The following is a 21,033-nucleotide window of genomic DNA, read 5'->3' on the forward strand; positions in this document are numbered from 1 at the left end:
AACATGACCTCTCAACTCCTGTACTCAATGCTCTGACCAATAAAGGAAAGCATATCAAATGCCTTCTTCACTATTCTATCTACCTGTGACTGCACATGGGAGGAACTGTGAACCTGCACTCCAAAGTCTCTGCTCAGCAAGACTCCCTAGGACCTTTCCATTAAGTCCTGCCTTGATTTGCCTTTCCAAAATGCAGCACCTCACATTTATCTAAATTAAACTCCATCCGCCACTCCTCAGCCCATTGGCCCATCTGATCAAGATCCAGTTGTGCTCTGAGATAACCTTGTTTGCTGTCCACTACACCTCCAGTTTTGGTGTCATCTGCAAACTTGTGAACTGTGCCTCTTATGTTCACATCCAAACCATTGACATAAATGACAAAAAGCAGTGGACCCAGTATCAATCTTTGGGGCACATCACTGGTCACAGGCCTCCAGTCTGAAAAGCATTTCTCCACCACCACCCTCTGTCTTTTACCTTTGAGCCAGTTCTGTATCCAAATGGCTAGTTCTCCCTGTATTCCATGAGATCTAACCTTGCCAATCAGTCTACCATGAGGAACATTGTCAAATGCCTCACTGAAGTTTATATAGATCACGACCACCACACTGCCCTCAAATATCCTCTTTGTTACTTCTCCTTACAACTCAGTCAAATAAGTGAAACACGATTTCCCACTCACAAAGCCATGTTGATTAGCCCGAATCAGTCCTTGACTTTCCAAATACATATAAATCCTGTCCCTCACGATTCCCTTCAACAATTTCCCCACCGCCGATGTCAGGCTCACTGGCTTATATTTCCCTGGCTTTTCATTACCACCTTTCTTAAATAGTGGCACCACGTTAATCAAACTCCAGTCTGCCGGCAGCTCACCTGTGACTATCGATGATACAAATATCTCAGCAAGGGGCCCAGCAATCACTTCCCTAGCTTCCCACAGAGTTCTAGAGTGCAGCTGATCAGGTTCTGGGGATTTATCCACCTTAATGCGTTTTATGACATCGAGCACCTCCCCCTCTGCAATATGGATATTATTTAAGATACCACCATCTATTTCCCCACATTCTATATATTCCATGAGCTTCTCCACAGTAAACTCTGATGCAAAATACTCATTTAGTATCTCTCTTATCTCCTACAGTTCTACATGTAGGCTGCCTTTTGATCTTTGAGGGGCCCTATTCTCTCCCTAGCTACCCTTTTGTTCTTAATGTATTTATGAAATCCCTTTGGATTCCCCTTAACCCTATTTGCCAAAGGTATCTCATGTCCCCTTTTTGCCCTCCTGGTTTCCCTCCTAAGTAGACTCCTATTGCCTTTATACTCTTTTAAGGATTCACTTGATCTCTGCTGTCTATACCTGACATATGCTTCCTTTGTTTTCTTGACCAGATCCTCAATTTCTCTTGTCATCCAGCATTCCCTACACCTACCAGCCTTGCCTTCCAGCCTAACATGAATGTACTGTCTCGGAACTCTTGTTATCTCATTTTTGAAGGCTTCCCATTTTCCAGCTGTCTCTTTACCTGCGAACATCCACCCTCAATCAACTTTTGAAAGTTCTTGCCTAATACCATCAAAATTGGCCTTCCTCCAATAGTGGAATAATTGTACAGTAATTCCCGAATTGGTTATGTTTAGTTCTGTGGAGTTTTGTGAAAGATCAAAAATTGATTTGGCTCATTTAATCTTATATGCTCAGTATGCTAAGGATAGTGTCCTCATTGTGGAAACTAAATTTACTGATTTAAAATAACACCTCACCCATCACCACATCTTTACTGAATGACATAGGCCTTGCATTTTCTTGTATCTAATGATCATATATTTCACAAGGTACCACTGAAAGTCATTTTATTGTTACTTTATTCATAATACAAGATTCCATTCTTTGGTTCTAAAATCTCTAGTACTTACAAAGTTGTTCCTCAAGTCCAAGTAAACCCTCATAAGCATGAATATTTTTACATATTTTCATATATGAGTGATTCATGATCATTTTGATCTACATTGAACCTCTCTCTCAAGTATGACATCACAGACTCGAATGACATCGAGGAACGTGGGCATGATCCGAGGCAGGAACTGGATACATTTTAAACCCAGAGATTTGAAGATAAAAGTGACCATCTGAACAACCATTGTATGATGGTTTGAGAGTGATGTGTCTTGCGGAATACGCATGAGTGTTATACATTATCAGCTGGGTAGAATTCATTGAATGGTAAATTCCCCAAATTCACCAACATTTCACTATTGCTGTGATCAGTTACTGTCATTCATAAATATTTGCCCTTAGCGTCATTCTGGAAATAATAGTCACAGAAAGAATGAATGAAATTAATGGGCAGGAAAAGATCAATTCGTTCATCATCTTGAGGCACATTGCCCCAGCATCATCATGCAACACTTTTGCCTTTCCTCTACCCAGACAGAACCATGTTAGAGAAAAGAAAATAGAAGTAAGAGAAAAGAGCTAGGGTCAATAATAAGAAACTCCCCTCAGGCACTTTCATTCCTTAAAGTGGATGGTGAAGCTTTCGGACCCACAGCAAGTCCCAATGGGACCCTGTAACGTTATGGGTCTCCACATGTAAACAGCACCTTTAATACTGATGGCTTTTTACTTTCTAGGTATCGTATCAGATCTCTGGGAAAAGACTATTAAAACACGTTTGGAATTTGACTGTGGCTGTGTTCTGGCACAACACCAATATGAGGCTCCACAGGGTTAGGGGTACAGACCTCGTCCCCATACCCTAGGAAGCTCATTCACCCTGGAGCAGGAGATCTGGATGTGCCTCACAGAAGGCAGAAACTTAGAAGCAGAGTCATTGCAGGAATGCTGACACATACCGACACGTGCCTACAAAATTGTAAGAAATGAGTGATCAGGTAAGACATATATCGAGAGAAAAAGGGGGCGGAAGGGGCAAATCGCACAAAAGTCAAAAATCATCCAGTTTCAGTGAAGCACAAATCTAAATCTCTGTTGTTTGCACAGGAAAATATTTAATCAAACTACCAAGCTCGGGGAAACCAGTACCGAGTATTAGGCTGAGCCTGTTGCATACAATGCGATTCAGTCATGTTCAACACAAACAGAGGTCTAACAACAGTCAATTCTGATCAGGCAAGTATCACATACATGGATCTTTAAGCTTCTATTGGAACTTAAACAGGTACAGCTTCCTCCTTGGGTCCATGTGAAAAAAGACAAAAGAGACAAGCAGAAATAGAATGCTCAGCTGACCATGATAAGGCCAGAGCAAACAAAGGGCAGTGACTTGTACTCTTTCTCAACCCCTTGCCTTCCTCTGCAGAAACTGTAGCCATTCTAGAGCAGTGCTCCACACCAGGCGATGTTTAACACAGAGCTGACCAGCATGGTGCAAGCCATTGTTTTATGAGATGGAAGGCTGCCAAACCAAGATACCTGTGTACACACCCTGGTGCAATTCAAAAAGACCTCCTGCAGTGACTCTGCTTCTAAGTTCCTGCCCTCTGTGAAGTACATCATACTCACTTTTAACAATGGGCATGGGCTGACAGAATTAGCATACTCTAGAACCTCTGAGTTATTGTAGCAGGTGTACCAAAGAGCTTATGGTTCAATAGACAATTCACTGTATGGAGTAAGAATATGGATATAGGGGTACCTTTCATCAGATTAACGAGGTCAAGTAGCACAGATATTATTGGTTTAACAATGTGTATGAGCTGACAGAATTAGCGTACTGCAGGAGCTCTGAGTTATTGAACTGAAGTTACAGCTTTGGTAGGAGGTTTAAAATAGGTCACAGTGGCTTGGTTATGGTGCATATCCCAATCCATCCATTATCTCCTGTTTATGCCCCACTTATGCTGAGCATTCTGTCCATTTTCATTAGAATGTGATGTTAAATTCAGGTCCTGTAAACCGCAGCCTGTTCCAATGTACGATCTGGGAGTTCATTATGAAATAAAATAAGTCACCCCCCGCCCCCCCACCTTGTTCAATATTTTTAAAAGAGAAAGAACTCAATTTGTATTGCAACCATTAAATAATGTATTTCAAATGTACTAGCTCAGCCTGACTAAGGTTGTTTCATAATAAGCATTACAATTAATTGTTTAAGGCATTGGGATTTAAAACATCAGTCATGCCAAGGTAGCTGTCATTATGGATGAAAAAAGTTTTTGGAAGGGTGAGATTGAATGAGAGAAGGAGGACAGAAATATTGTCAGATTGTTGGCAAAGGTGAAGTGTAGGTAAGGTGTAGAGATAGGGTTATGAAATACTTCATAATTTTGGAGCATCACGCGTATACATAGTCAATTGAACAAAGGAGGTTTGAGGGAGAACTCACGCCAATATTCTCTTTCTGGCTTAAAGAATGATTCTGTACCAGATTAACTGGACCTTTTGCTTTTAAATTTTGCAGACCCATTTCATAACACTGAGTTTTTAAAATCATTTTCAATTTTGGCGCAGTTCTGCACAAAGTTTTAATAGTTTTTCAATCAGATTTTTAAATAAACTGTATATATACAAAAACTAGAACATTCATTTTGTGCAGCTTGATTCTGCAAATAGTGATACTAGACCATAAGATAGCTAGTGTGTTGGATCTCTCAGGAGTAGTCTCCAGAAGATTGCTACAAGAAATCCTGCAGAAATTGCAGGGCATTAAGAACCATATTCGTTTCTCAGTATTGTCAATGCTTCTATTTATTATGCATAAAATATTGGCAATGATTTTAAAATGAAGAATGCTTAATGGAATCAAAAACTATTGATCTGGAACCTCTCCCATTGCAGTGGGTGTACGGCGCATAAAGTTGATGGGAAGCATTGGAAAACCGATGGCAGAAGCAAGGTGACTTGAAGCAGGGAGGCATGGGGCAAAATCTTTAGAAAGTGCATTCAGCTTGGAAATCTTGAAGTTGGGAAAGGGCTTCTAATTATTTCACTGAGGTTGTCTTACTGATCAGATTTCAACTGAGGCTGTCAAAAAGGAATTATGTGGAATAGAAATTGTCAAAGGAACAAAATGGAAGAATGGGACGAGGTGAATTCCTTCTTGCAGAGCGCTAGAGTGTGCCCAATAGACCAAAGTGGTCTTCTTTTTTGCTGCAGCCTTTCCATGATTCTATTAACAAAACAATACAAGAAGGTCAGGGGACTATTATAAAATGTACATGGAGCCCAAAAACGCAAACCCCAAGCAATGGGTGTACTCAGAAACTGATTGTGGCAGAAGGCTTCCAGGAAGAGAGTGGGAATGCTTTAAGCATGCCCTCAAAATGTTCCTGAAGCAGTCAAACCCACCTCACTGCATTATGGAGGTCCCAGGCTCATGAGCAAACAAAATCTGGAGATCTTTTTAAGAAAGGCAATAGGTACATGAAGAGTCTTCAACAGGACCATGAAGATTGAGTGCAAAAGCCTCCAAATAATGCACCTAACTAACCCATCAAGCACCCCACCCCCACCGCACACATGACTGTGTCTGCAGATCACACATTGGACAAATCATCCATTTCAGAACTCATCAACATGAAGCCTCTATCTATCCCAAGGGATGGAAGCAGGAGTAATAAAGAAATTCTGTAAAGGATATCCTTCCAATTAAACTAATAAATTAATGTTAATATTCTTAGCTTATTTTCAATTTTTCTCTGAATACTTTTGCTCCTTCACTTTATTAACATCGCGGAGGTTCAAATAAGAAAGGTGACGAGTGGAACAATTGAAAGCAGAAAGCTATGAAATTTCAGAAATACCAAATTTGGTAAGGGCCACATTGTGGTAGGGCTACAATGTCCCACAGCCAAGACACACAGCAATCAGAGGTAAGTTCAGTGATTTTATTTTTAAGTTTATGCTTTTAAACAGCACTTTTTCTCCAAATCCTTTTGTAATGTTTGTCTATATCCTCAGGAGACTTAAAGTATTTTACTCGGTCTTTAAAATATTTTAATTCATCAAACATCTGATGCTCTTTTAACCAATACTTTGGAAGGACTGAGGTCAGCATTGAAACTTCCCTGCCTTGAGGAAGCAGAGGATTAGAAGTAACACAGCAGATATAGCAGGGTTAAAGGCTGCAGCCATTGAGTCTAGCCATCACATATCCATGCTCTTAAACTCAATTCAATAACTTGTTAACACAGAGCAATCCCCCACAGCCACCAGTCCTCTCAATTGATAAATAATGAACCCATTTTGCCACTAATTATTTCATCACAGTGCCAATGATAAAGTGGCTTCATTGAAATGAAAGCTGCCAGTGTTGCAACTGTTTCGGGGCTTATTGTCTGAAATAATGCCTTTTTTAAACACTTGCCGATAACATTGCTTACTGTGTCAGGAAGTTAAAAATCACACAACACCAGGTTATAGTCCAACAGGTTTAATTGGGAGCACTAGCTTTCAGAGTGGCACTCTGAAATCTAGTGCTTCCAATTAAACCTGTTGGACTATAACCTGGTGTTGTGTGATTTTTAACTTCGTACACCCCAGTCCAACACCGGCATCTCCAAATCATGTGTCAGGAATGTAGCTGTCTGATGCTATACCACATTATTACTCAAGGACTGAGGCAGTTCAAGGTGGCATCTCATTACCACCTTCTCAAGGATAATTAGAGATGGGCAATAAATGCTGGCCTAGCCGAAGATGTCCACATCCAATGAACGAATAAGTAACTCACAAGTCAGTATTTAGGACTCAAATTCAGCATCTGTTCCACAGAAGAAGCCATATGTATTACTTCAATAAACCATGATTTGAGATTTGCAGCAGATGTGAGTAATTTACCCAAAGGAGTAACTTAAGTAAATAAAAACACTGCATAACTGCTCATTAATTTGAACATTGCAATAGAAATAGAGACAGGCAAGAACAAAAAGGCACCAGGATTGAATAAATATAAACTTTTAATTGCTGAAGGTGGTGGTTTTGAATACAATGGGATACAATCAATGAATGTAACACATGACATGCCAAATCTGTCTAAAATAGTAAATAAAACAAAGGAAAAATTATCCCCACCCCTCCACGTGATTTGATAGATGTAGTGAAAAATACCTCACATACATTTTACATTGAAAGAATAAAACCGGACAATGCAATCAAATTTCAGGATTCGTTGTATGAAATGAGCACAGATCAATATACAGCATGCCCAAAACATGGATACCTGACTTATCAGATTTGGAAACAATAGCTTAGAGAAACAAACACTGATCAGGACCACTCTCAGGCCAACATGAGAATCCCAGTTTTAACCAACCAAACCCAGAGAGGGAGCAAGGAGGGGTGAGGACAAGTACCCAGCCAAAGGGTAAGTGTGAATGAGGATTTGAGACAAAACAGGCTGATCCACACCAAGTGGGCCAGCTTTACAATGGGGGCTCTGGACATTTTGGTGAAAAGAGCCTACATTTTCTCACAGCAGTTTTTGTTTGCCATAATCTTGGTTTGACTTTCTGGCAAAGCTTGAATCTGTGTAACAAATCTGAAAATGTAAACTGGAGACAGTATAATAAGAGTGAGTGAATTTAGTGTAAATCATGATTGCAGGTCCCTATCAGAGACACACATGGTCCAACTCATGATGGTCAAGCTGGTCCTAGACTCAGTGAGTGTAGGTCTTCCCACGTGAAACCTCTGTGCTTTCCAAAGTTTTTTTTTGTGTGTAGCCTAGGTGGCATTTTCATGCTATATACAAGCTCTGTTTATAAAACTAAACTATTATATAGATCAGCACTTAGGGCTTGTGCACATATGTGAGAAAATTAAAGCAAGCAAGAATGAGGGAAAAATGCGCAAAGTATTGGCTCAGAATGTGATCACATTTGATACCGATATGTTTAACACAGTGACTGGAAGAGTCATTTTCACTTAGCACAAGTATTTGACAGGAGCAATTTCCAACTGTAAGAGACCCACACATAAGCAAGTGCAAAGAAGGTGACCTGATTACAATCCCTACACCCCCAGCCCCCGCAGACAAGATAATTTGGTAACATGGAGCTGATATTGCAGCCCCAAAATGAAAGCTGCATGATTACTGTACTAACCTCACTGGCTCAGGCTCACATGAAAGCGCAAGTTGAATTTATTTGGGCATTGCAAGAGATGCTCCCCAAAATCTGCCAACTCCCCAGGCCAATGAGGCAGTGGGCAGCCCACTTTGATGGACCGCAGGGTTTCCCATAAAGCAAGAGGAATTGGAAAAGTCGCTAAGGAGCAAGGATTGGCGAGTCATAAATGCTAAGTGGACTTGTCACATGGGGATTATTTCCCAGAAATATTCACAACTTGTTTTCTTTTAGTCCTTCCAATCATTTAGTGTTGTTTTGAGGTTTCTTTCACACACAACATGCGGATTTAATAAGTTTTCCACATAGTTCCTAAACAAGCCCTCGCGGACATCTACACTTTGTTGCCCCTCACAATTAGAGTGCTGTATGCTGGGTTGATGGTTATAAAGTCGGCTTCATTTGGCTAATTAATTTGAAGCGCTGCAGTGCTTCAGGAACCCGACAGTGCGAAATTGTCTTGTACAGCTTTTAGCAGGACAGCAAGGTGTGGTCAAAAAAAAGTCTTTTTAATTTTATCAAGAAATGGAGTTAGTTTTTTTGTGTCAATCACACATTCAGAATGCTTTAGAAGAAAACTGCTGCAATTGTGGAGTTTTCTGACAAATTCAGATTCTAACAAGGCTTCCTCAGAGTCTGGGCTCATTAAATGACCCTGATTCACAGCTTCTTTGAAGTTGATTTCCCTTGACTATTCTCACAGTGCTTGGTGACCCAGCGGTCTTCTTACCCATTCTCGAGTGCAGCAAACTCCTTGGTATAAAGTAAACCAAAAATCCCAAAGTACTGGGGCGGCACGGTGGCACAGTGGTTAGCACTGCTGCCTCACAGCACCAGAGACCCGGGTGTCTGTGTGGGTTTCCTCCGGGTGCTCCGGTTTCCTCCCACAGTCCAAAGATGTGCAGGTCAGGTGAATTGGCCATGCTAAATTGCCCGTAGTGTTAGGTAAGGGGTAAATGTAGGAGTATGGGTGGGTTGCGCTTCGGCGGGTCGGTGTGGACTTGTTGGGCCAAAGGGCCTGTTTCCACACTGTAAGTTCTCTAATCTCTACTTTCTACCCATTCCCCCTTCACCTTTGCACCCAAACCACATTTACGTGTATGCATCAATTGAACACCATAATGTTTGATGCACCCTCCGTGATTTTGATGTTATCCTCTCATTTTGCACTGTGCATCATAGGAATAAGGAAGATTAAGAGAGTGGGCTGAATCTTCTTTGAAGGTTTTGGAGAACTCCAAATGGTTTGTTTCCCTCACAGAAAACAGGCACTGCCTTTTCTAAAATTACTAACTACTTTAGCTTGGTTTCTATTTATAAAATTTAGTGCTCAGGATTTAAAACCTACTGAAAGATCAGAGCTGAAAGAATGTCTTGGAAGATACTGTAACTTGGTGCTATTTGTGTTTGCAATTTGGCAAACAAAGTTTAAATCAATACTTTAAGCAATCAGCAAATCTTTGGTGTGCAATTGTTAAGGATAAAACTGAATTTATATCTGTAACAGAACATAACTAGACAGCAGACTTAAACTTTTCTTGTGAATCCTTTGCTGCTAGTTCATACCAGCCCCACCAGTTGACAGGTCCTGCAATACATTTGTGAATGACCATCCTGTCCATGGCTTTTCTGGCACCAGTCCAAGGATGCATGTAGAAAACAGATAACACATGCTTACTGCTGCAGATGGCAGAAATAATTCCTCAACACTAATGCATTCCCATTGGAATCTGTCTTGTCTTGGCTGTAAACTATCAGGTTTGCACAGGATATGTTTCTGATAGGTGAACATATTTTGTGGTGAGTGAAGTATTTAGGTAATAAGTATTGGCTATACTTCAACCCTTCAAAAAGTTAGTCTTATAGTTGGTGGGTGTTTTACTACATAAATTCCAATTTTCCCAAAAATTGCAATGCTCAATTATTTTATTCCTTCCCATAGTTCTAGCTATTACTTTAGAAATATGGATTTCCAGTTCTTGGAGTCATTTAATATCTGATTATGGCTTCTGGTTTTGTTCCTTTATTCTAAGAGATGTGAACTGTTCTCCAACTAAGTCCACACAAGATGTGGAAATTTACAGAAATTCCAGAATATATAGAACACGTTTAGTCTTAATAAGGATCCTGTAATACCAGACATTCCTTCTGGACCTCCCAATGCTAAACTAAATTGATCACATGGAGGTGGCTATTTGCTTTAAAGGCAAAAATGAAATTGATGGGCTATAATCGAATACATAGATCGCCTCAGCTAAAAAGAACAGCCTTGCCTTGAAAAATATTGTTTGCATATTTTTAAGTTGTTTAAAAAAAATTGCCAAAAGTGGCTTAAATACAGATGAAACTGTGATAAGGTGAGGCCATGTATGGTTGCATGTCAATCAGATTAGCCAAACATAAAGTTAACTACTATAGCTTTATATTATTTGGCACAGTCTCTTTTTTAAAAACAAATGCTAAAACTTGAGTTTTAAGAGGTTACAGCTCCTCATTTTAAAGCAAATTTATGAATGCACATCTTGATAGTTACCATTCACCACTTCACTCTTTCTAGTATGTTGTGGCAATTTGGGATAGGTGCAGCAAATGGCATTCCTAAGGCAGCGAGCCACAATGCTCAATCTCTCTCCACCTTTCAATAATGAATGCCAGTTAAGAAGTTCATGAAATTGTGTCCACCCACGTTCTTTTTGCTTAAAAAATGCATTTATTATAAGTGGAAATATTTACAATAATATTTATTAACCTAATTTGAAAAGTCTGAGGGAAAAGGATGATGGAGTAACCCTTCCTTTGGTGGTAATGGTTGCTTCCATTGAGCAAATTTTCGAAAGGTTCAAATGAGTGGTCAAAAATGAACTGTATTCCAATTGATCTGAAGGTACCACATGACTTGTTAACACAATGGCAGATTGGATAAACATGATGTGTGTTGCCATGGTGCTTTGCATTGATGTCATTGTGCTTTAATAGTACCATAACTAGAATTTCAAGCTCTTCATTTGGCCAAATGTGCTATCCAGAATTGGATGTGAATTTCTTTAACAAGCATCTTAAGAAAAATGCAATATTAGAAGTTTATCATTTTATCAAAATTGGACAGTGTTTCTAAAGTATTGTGCTAGAAACGGTCGTAATATACTTGCTCTTTACATTAAGGAAATTACAAAATACTATTCCTCGTTTAATCAAATCATCAGAGCAGCATTTTCAGACCAGTACCCTACCCCATGAAAGGATACATGAACAAAAACTTGTCATAACATTGGCCTAAGATGACAGGTAATGCTGCAGAAAATTCAACTCTTGACTCTGCCCATACAAACGAAAATAAGTTTCTCACAAAGACTGAAAAGCACGTTGTTTCTTTACTTCTAAAATACAATTTACTATAGAACAATTTGCCAACAAATCTGTACAATTGACTTCAAACATTTGAACCTGTAATCCACCACAAAGGCTAATTGCCAAAATATAAATGACTTAAACAAATATTCATCAGAAATATGAACAGATGGACAAACACCTTTGGATTCCATGAATCAGCTCGATCAGAATTTAACATTTTTTTTTAAAGAATTGTGCATTTACTTTCTTTGAATGTCTTGCAGCTGCCTCTGTTTGGGAATTTTAACTGGGTACATGCTGTGAAGCAAGAGGTTATTTCAAATTCTAGATGCAAGAGATTTTAGCTGACTATACAATCTCACAATGATGCATCTGGGTAAATACATCATTCTGATACTGGCAGGGGGAACTGTTCTAAAGGCTTTTCCCTGCATCTTTGACTCATGCCACTGAGCATGGAATCCCAGAGGATAAGCAGGGACTCATCAGTAACAATTACTCAGTACCATAGCAGGTAGAGTAAAAATCTTGTAAAGATTAGATCCCCAGTCTTAACTTATGCCTGCCAGTGATAATATGTTACTAGCATTGCCTAATGTGCAGACATAATGAGAATTAGGTAGCTGCTGGGATGCACTCAGACACTAATCACAGTAATTGTTCAAACTTCAACAGTATCCAAATTAATCTTAAGGATCATTTTGGCAAAGCAAAGGAAATAATCTAACCATGTTGGACCTAAGTAGCGGCATTACACACATTTTATAATTTACTACCATGGCTCTTGTGGCACAGTGGTAATGTCCCTGTCTCTGACACAGGAGGTCTGGGTTCAAACCATATCTGTCTTGGATGTGTTTCATAGCATGTCCAAGCAGGCTGATTAAAATAAAGTATGATTGTATTAATTCAGTCAAGATATGATCAAATAATTGAACTCCAAAAACTCAGCATACACTATATAGAAAGATAGAATTTTACAGTACAGGAGGCCATTCAAACCATCATGTCTGAACATCTGAAATTGTCATATAAAATTTATGTAGAAAGCCTACATTTGAATTGTGAATACTGTAAAACCTGCTTCGTTCATGGGGTGTTCCACTGATTTTGTGGATTTGTTCAAACATCCATGAAAAAAAACTAATGCAAGCTTTTAACAATACAGCTTTTAGCATAAAAAAGTTCAACTATAATGAATAACTTGATCTTTTAAAATCACATTTTGATCCCATGAAACTAAGATGGCTTTAAAGTAATCAAATAGAGCTCCAAAATAAGACAAACTGAAAGATGGCATGAATGAAATTTCTTGGAAATAAGCTTGACACAGAATGACACAATCAGAAAGGAATATCAAGTTGAAACATCGAGTCAACCTTTCACAAAACTCACAAGGTGACCTTTATCCGATGCCATCACATTCCCCTGCCCCTCCCCCATCCTTTGACATCAGTTTAAAGACCTGGTCGCACGTTGGACTAGTAGTATCATGACAGAGTGTTCACCTCAGACCAAGAGGCAGAAGTAAAGTAAATCTTTAAAAATAATCCAAAAAGCCAACCGATCAAACATTTCTGAACTTCATGCGACATTTAAAAAGAACTTTCTAAAAATAATTTGGCACACTTCCCATGTTGCTTTTCAGTGGTTGGCTGGAGTTGGGGCAGTTAAGGCCTTCTTTCTCCTTTTTATCAGCAAGGGATTGCAAGACTCTTCTATCTTTTTGATTTTGATTTGTTCGTAGTCAACCCTCATGGTTGCCAAGGCACTAGTCATTTCCTCCTGTCATGAGAGAAAGCTGAATTAGAATGATGGACGGCACAATGGAAGTGACTGCACTGTTTCTACTCATCCCCTTTCACAGGGACCATGTTCACAATTGTCCCTGTGAAAGGATTTGACCAAGGTCTTGCTCTCAATCCTCTCTCCAGGATGTTTGCAAATTAGCTCTTCAGAGATACACATCAGAGCAACCTTTAATAATCGATCGTCAAATGAGGAAAGGTGGAGTACTTTGCGCCAGTATTGTTTTGAGTTTAAAGGTTGAGATGCAATCTTACTGAGTCAAAGGGGCACTACAGGGTAGATTTGAGAATGTATTTTCCCTTTGAGGGTGGAGCAGAATAAGGATGTTCCATACCAGACGAGGTAAGGGTTGCTTCTTCTGTCAGAGTTATTAACTGTTTGGAATTCTCTCCCCCCATATAAGCAGTGGAGGCCAGGACATCAAAAATATTCTAGGAGGAATTTGGCCAAATTTTCACAGGAAAGGGAGTCCGGGTAGATAGGCAATAAAGTGGACTTAATGTTACATCAGATCAGCAATGAGCTTATTCACTTTTGGTGACAGCTTGTGGGTTTGAAATGGTCTATTCCTTGCTCCCTATTTCTTTAGTTCTTTCCTTCTACATTGGAAGAGCATTGTGTCAACTCCAAAATCAATATAATTCAGATTTGTGACCAGGAATGGGGCTGCTGCAAGTAGATACTTGTGAAGCAACATCTTAGGGCTCCAAGAAGACCCTTCATTCCAGTTAAGAATTGGGAATAAATACATTGATTACACACTGACTCTCTGTAGTAGTCATGCTCAAAGACAGTACAGCTGTGGTACTGGGATGGCAAAAATCAATGGATTTCTTCTCAATGTTTGTAATTATTTTAAACATTATGTTAAGATAGAGACCGGTAAATAACTGGGAATGAATTTGATGCATACAATCTTTTTAATAACTCTGAAGTATGTGATTCGAACTTTTCTCCTTGTACTATGTTTCAAATACAAAATATTTTTCTATTTCATATTTGGCTGAAATTATGAATATGGCAACAAAGTAGGTTAAATTATTGTATCTATAAAGGTATATTTTTCAGCACTGCACCCAAATGATGTTGGTGAGATGTGAGCAGAATGGAATACTGCTTTATCAATCATTTCTACCAGCACCCCTCACAGCCATTCTGTTGCCATCTGTATCAACTAATGGACAGGGGCAAACTATTCTGCATGCTGGGTTTTTTTCCCCTCTAGGTTAGCTCAGATGTTCTTCATTGTACAATAAACTTGCACTAATGCTTCTGGCTCTAAAATCTATCCAATTACTAGTTCCTGAATTGGGAAAATCATATTTATTCAGAAAGGAAAGGCTTGCACTTCAATGGTTTGCAACTTTGGCTGCAAGATGTCATACTCTGAATTTATGGGGAAAAAAATGACTTCATAAAGTTATTCACCTTCAGGCAGAGTATGGTGGGCATAATTTGGGAGAGTGCTATGGCATAGCATGACCTGGGTCTGCTTCTGGATAATCTATGCAACGAGTCTATAATTGCGTCCATGCCTTCAGGACTAACAGGCACATCTTACACAGGAAGGGAAAATGACAACCACACAGGTGACATAATGTTCCAAACACTCAGGTGTTCCAAGTAACAAGTAAGATGCCAACTGATAAACAGTCCAAGGATTAAACATGACCAAGCAGGGCCTTCGGAAAGGAAAAGTCACAAGAAACTATCCACATCAATATTTAGTTCATTTGAAAAAGCTTAAAGATAAATCAGAAAACCTAAATACAAAATCCTGAAATGATAAACAGCCAATGACTGTCAGGATGTTGAAAAATGGGAGGGACAAATTAAACATCTGATATTACCTATATATGTAATAAAACACAAGCATACAAAACAGTTCCATTATCTGACTGTTATTACACCATGCTTCCACAAGTTGGCCTTAGACATAGTGAATATTTTCTGACGTATTACAGGAATGAGCTAAGGTGCACTTTTACCTTTACATCTTCCCATAAATCCTTCTCTTCTTTCAGAACTCTACTGGTATGAAGAGGTGTCTGCGGTACCTGCATTGATTGCTAAAATAAACAAAGAAAAAAAAACATGGTTCAAACTCAAATCAAATTCAGAACATCGAATCAACACCAAAATGAACACGGCATGGAACTGCTAGCTATGGAGGCATTTTCTCAGCATTTCAGTTTAGTTGATTCCAAATGGAAACTAAACCGCTGTGCTCTCCTTCGATGTAAAGAGGCAGGATGCAGCATCGGTCAGTGAAAATGTAAATTTCCCTTGCATTTGTACTATCCATCTGAAAGATGTTATTGCAAACTTCATCACTGTAAACTAAAAACATTTGAATGGCAAAGGTATTATTGAGTAGGGTGGGGAGAAGAAAAGTTTGACAAATGGTTAGGCTGAAAATTGCAGAATAAACGGCCTTTTATCGCCCTTAAGTTCGGAAGCTCATTGGAACATATACCTATATATTAGAAAAATACAATTTGCTATTAATGCTTAAGTAAAAAAATCCCTTTGCTAATTTAAAAACTTTAATCCTATTAAAATAACAGGATATAACTTCAGACAATGTTAAGCATTTGGCTAGGATCTTACCAAGACTATCAAGAAACCAAAAGTGGGGAGAGGGTGTATGGTGTGTGTGTGTGTGACAAAAACCTGTAAGCCCCACTCCACAATGAAATACATACATTAATCCAAGGATGGTTCATAAATTCCAAGATGGTCATGCGTTGTGTTGGCTCAGTCTTTAGGAGTTCCCGGATTAGTTGTTTGGCTGAAAAATTCAACATGAATAGATGTAATGTGTTTTACTATAATTGTGTTAATTTTATTTCTGAAATGGCGTGCACAGATACAGATAAAACAAATAGGAAAGAAATCAAACTTAATGAAAAATGCAGTTCAGTAAAATACGATCAGTAAAAGAGCAAGAAAAAGAAACTGCTCTTCACTCCATTTCACCGGTTTCTGGGTAATCTACAATGTCATTGAACAAGCTTTTCTGCAAGGTAAAATCAGCACCATTGGAGTCAAATATCAAAAGGGAAGTTAAACTGCTTGGTGTTCACATCTTGACCAAATTCAAAAGAATTTCTATGTTACTTAGTCTGGAATGCTTGGCCTAGTCACACATAAATCTGGTTACATTTAGATTCTTTGCCTATATTTCAAAGATGCTTAGTATTTAATATTGCATGCAGGTCTTGAAAGTGGAGTCACAGTTAGATATGATAGTGAGGAAGGCATTTGGTATGCTTTTCTTTATTGATCAGGGAAAACTTTAAAAAGGATCTAAGGGGCAACTTTTTCATGCAGAAGGTGGTGTGTGTATGGAATGAGCTGTCAGATAAAGTGGTGGAACATCTAATGACATTTGGATAGGTCTATGAATAGGAAGGGTTTAGAGGGATAGAGGCCAAGTGCTGGCAAATGGATTAGATTAGGTTAGGATATCTGATTGGCATGGACAGGTTGGACTGAAGGGTCTATCTCCATGCTGTACATGATTAGATAATTTACAGTGTGGAAACAGGCCCTTCGGCCCAACAAGTCCACACCGACCCGCTGAAGCGCAACCCACCCAGACCCATTCCCCTACATTTACCCCTTCACTTAACACTACGGGCAATTTAGCATGGCCAATTCACCTAACCTGCACATGTTTGGATTGTGGGAGGAAACCGGAGCACCCTGACGAAAGCCACGCAGACACGGGGAGAATGTGCAAACTCCACACAGAGTCACCTGAGGCGGGAATTGAACCCGGGTCTCTGGCGCTGTGAGGCAGCAGTGCTAACCACTGTGCCACCATGCTGCCCACATCTCTATGGAGAAAGTGAGGACTGCAGATGCTGGAGATCAGAGTCAAGTGTGTGTTGCTGGAAAAGCATAATAGGTCAGGCAGCATCCGAGGAGCAGAAGAATCGACATTTTAGGCATAAGGTATGTCGATTCTCCTGCTTCTCTGATGCTGCCTGATCTGGTGTGTTTTTCCAGCACCACACTCTTTACTCTGTACATCTCTATGACCCTATGGCTCATGTTTTGAAAGATTATGGAAAAGTTAATTTATTTCAAATTTTGTGGACATACGATGATTGATTTCTCTAAATTAAGTTACTAAAAGTTTACTGTGCACAAGTAAATTACGTGATTGTTGATAACTGCAAGATTTGCTGGGGTTGCTCTGAATAGTGACTGGCATGGAAAGCATTGCATTATTGCTGAGTTGGAGGTTAGCCTATTAAGAACCAACTGACTTGTAGAGAAGCTGGCTTTGAACAAGCTGCCCAGTTAATTTTTCCCATTTCTGAAAAGAAAATAAAATTCATCAGTTTCTGGTGAAACCAATTTGTTCATTCAAAAGCATGACTGAAAGAAATTCTCAAGATTGTACTCCTGAGCAACCTGTGCCTACAAAACCTCAGAAAGAACTACACATGATGAATGATGACCACACGTGTCAGGACATTAGAGCATCAGATTCCAGAACACTTGCCATTTTATCCTTTCACAGTAACACAGTAACACAGAGGTCAAAGGCTTTTTTTAAAAAAAGTTAATTGCTGCAATCTTTTCTTCCCCCTGATGAGTTTGTGCCTTTGCATGTATAATGTGACAATATTTAGAGGGATCAGCCTTTTTTTAAATTAATTCACAGGATGTGGGTGTTGCTGGCTAGGCTAGCATTTATCACCCAACACTGGTGGTTAAGAGGGAACTATGTTGCTATAGGTCGGGTTACATGTTGGCCAGAACATGTAAGGAAGGCATTTTCCTTCTCTAAATAACTTTAGTGAAACTAATGAGATTTTCCCAATGATTGATCATGGTATCACAATCATTAGACTCTTAATTCTGCATTTCTATTGAATTCAATTTCCATCACCTGTCATGGTGAGTTTCAAATCCAATTTCCCAGAACATCATCTGGGTTGCTGGATTAATAGTCTAGTGATAATTCCACTAGGACACTGTCTCCCACTGTGTATCTTGATCAATAAAGATGCAATATTTGGTTAAATGTTGTTTTGATAATAAATGTATAATTGTATTTATTATTTTAAAAAGTTAATGGATCTTTTTGTTTAAATACCTGATAGAGTCAAGGTGTTTCGTTGGTCATCCTGGTAACTGGAAAATGTATTATTTCATGTCACAACCTGTGGTAGGGTGGGATGATAGCAACAGTGCATTCCTCCAGTAGGACAGGATCCAAAACATATCAGCACTGTACAAAGATCTTCCCATCTTTAAAGCTTTTAGGTTTAGCGTGTTTTTTTAAAACTTTCCAATTCAGGAGCAATTGTACCATACTTCCACTTTTAGCCTGTATGTTGGGAACTAGGCTGTGTAGCTGTACTCATCTGTCCCATACTGAAAATGCCAAAACACACGTGAACTTGAAATTGGGAGAAATCATTTGGAAGCAGAGAATCTTATAACATAGGAGGCGGCTATTTGGCCCACTGACCCTGTACTAGCTCTTTGTAGAAACAATCAATCAGTCTCATTCCTGCTCAGTTTGAATGGCAATGCTAGTAGGTGTGTAATGATTTTGAAATCATTGAAAATCAATGAAATTATTAGATGATTTTACAGTACAGTAGAACTTTTTAGCAATAACAAATTACAACCTAATTAACAACCTACCATCTGGTAAGAAAAGATGATTGTCTGAAAATTATAAATCCTCAGAGTTAACAGTGATAGTATTTTACTAGTCAATTAGTTAATGTGGTTACTTTTCAATTATATGAAAAAATAGAATTTGGATTGCTGAATTGAAGCAATATCCCCTATAGTATTTACAATGTCTTGCCATTAAAATATTAGCATATTTTCAGCAGATAGCATTATAAAATGTATTGTATTTGCCGTGGATCATGCTTATGTTTTTTCTACAATGCAATTCATTATAAATAAACTGCATGTGTGAAAATGCTTGTTTTAGTAGATTATCTAAATGCCAATAACTGCACACTGACTGTAATGCATTCTGTAAGGGTTTTTAAGGAAAATTTTACATTACAATAGAACATTTTACAATCTTGAAGTTAGTCTCATTGTGTACAATAGGCAAGACTTGGAGATGCCGATGTTGGACTGGGGTGTACAAAGTTAAAAATCACACAACACCAGGTTATAGTCCAACAGGTTTAATTGGAAGCACACTAGCTTTCGGAGCGTCGCTCCTTCATCAGGTGGTAGTCACTGCCACCTGATGAAGAAGCGACACTCCGAAAGCTAGTGTGCTTCCAATTAAACCAGTTGGACTATAACCTGGTGTTGTGTGAATTTTAACAATAGGCAAGACAGTAGACTACTGGTACAAAACACAGAATGCAGATCTAGTAGCATCTAGGGACAGAGAAACAGAGTTAATGTTTTGAGTCCAATATAACAATTTCAGAGCTGGAAGTTCTATAGACACTATCAGACCTGTTGTGTTTTTCCACAATTGTGTGTGTTTGTTTCAGATTTTCAGCATCCATAGTTTTTTGATTAAACTGCTGATATCGCAAGCTGTAAATGCTTTAAAGTACAGAATTTATCTTTAACCTGTGATATTTCTTAAGGCAGGCAGAGTTAAAATTTGATTACTCTTTAAATAGGATTAACACTCCCAACTCTTATTTTTGGCACATTGCAAAATAAGAATTTCAAAATATTTTTGAAAAGTTGCAAAATCATTGCAAAGTTAAGAGTGAAGGAACATTACGTTTATTTATTTCATATCAGTTTAAGAAAGTTGGATTACCTTCCTCAGATACTTCTGACCATTCTGGATTTGGGAATTCATATTGTCCCATTCGGATTCGCTTCTTCATTCCAGGTGAGATGGCCAGTCCATGGTTAGAGTAGAATGGGGGATATCCACACAACCTGTAGTTGACAAAAGAAGAAAAGTTTGTTTAAAGAAAGAACTGTAACAAACATTACATTGGACAAACAGGCAGAAACCTAACCACCAGGATACATGAACATCAACTAGCCACAAAAAGACATGACCACTCTCACAAGTATCTTTACATACAGATGAGGAAGGACACCACTTCGACTGGGCCAACACATCCATCCTAGGACAAGGCAAACAGAGACATGTATGAGAATTCCTAGAAGCTTGGCATTCCAACCAGAATTCCAATCAACATACATGTTGACTTGGATCCCATTTACCACTCCCTGAGGAAAAGAACAGGAAATGACATCACCACGGGAAATGACATCACAAAATGACATCACCAACCCAAGGAAACTTAAACACAAATAGAAAGCGGGCTTTGCCACCAGTGCTTCATTCGGAAGCTCACTGATGATGTTAACTAGTATGGTGACAAAACGTCTGAAAACAAACCTTCCAGCTCAGCGAGCAAACCTAAATCCATCTACAGCACCTGACCAACCAATACTTAACAGATCAGACCACAGCAGAACCAAGATTATCTTTGTATAACAAGTCAAACATCTAAAACTGTTGAAAATCAATAGTTTTAGATATCATCACTTTTGATAAACTATTTTTTGGTTCAAGCAGTACTTTTTCCATCTGAATTTTCCAATGAAGGAGGAATACTGCAAGATTTGACAAATCCTTCACTGGTCAGTGATCAAGCATGACTGTTAATTATATCAAATCTCAATTAACTTCAATTACCTTCCAACAAAGGATTATTTGTCTCAAATCTTTGCACTTTGTAAGATTACAGCATAAAGTTGGGTCAAATATTTATGATCACTCCTGAGACCCTAGCACAGGAT

The 21,033-nt window shown here is 38.8% G+C and overlaps 1 protein-coding gene across 2 annotated transcripts in view; it reads right to left on the reverse strand.

The window, feature by feature from the left end:
- Positions 1 to 6,909: 6,909 nt before the first annotated feature.
- LOC140467360 (MAP kinase-activated protein kinase 2) overlaps positions 6,910 to 21,033 on the reverse strand; it is a 232,221-nt gene continuing 218,097 nt past the window's right edge. For both annotated transcript variants that reach the window (XM_072563667.1, XM_072563668.1), the window contains exons 7-10: positions 20,033 to 20,157; positions 15,960 to 16,045; positions 15,243 to 15,323; positions 6,910 to 13,230 (exon numbers count right to left, since the gene is read on the reverse strand). In XM_072563667.1, the coding sequence (XP_072419768.1) occupies positions 13,090 to 13,230; positions 15,243 to 15,323; positions 15,960 to 16,045; positions 20,033 to 20,157 (433 nt within the window). In that variant the 3' untranslated portion in view covers positions 6,910 to 13,089. The remainder of the gene's footprint in view (positions 13,231 to 15,242; positions 15,324 to 15,959; positions 16,046 to 20,032; positions 20,158 to 21,033) is intronic.

Source organism: Chiloscyllium punctatum, chromosome 45 (assembly GCF_047496795.1).
Source record: "Chiloscyllium punctatum isolate Juve2018m chromosome 45, sChiPun1.3, whole genome shotgun sequence".
NCBI lineage: Eukaryota > Metazoa > Chordata > Chondrichthyes > Orectolobiformes > Hemiscylliidae > Chiloscyllium > Chiloscyllium punctatum.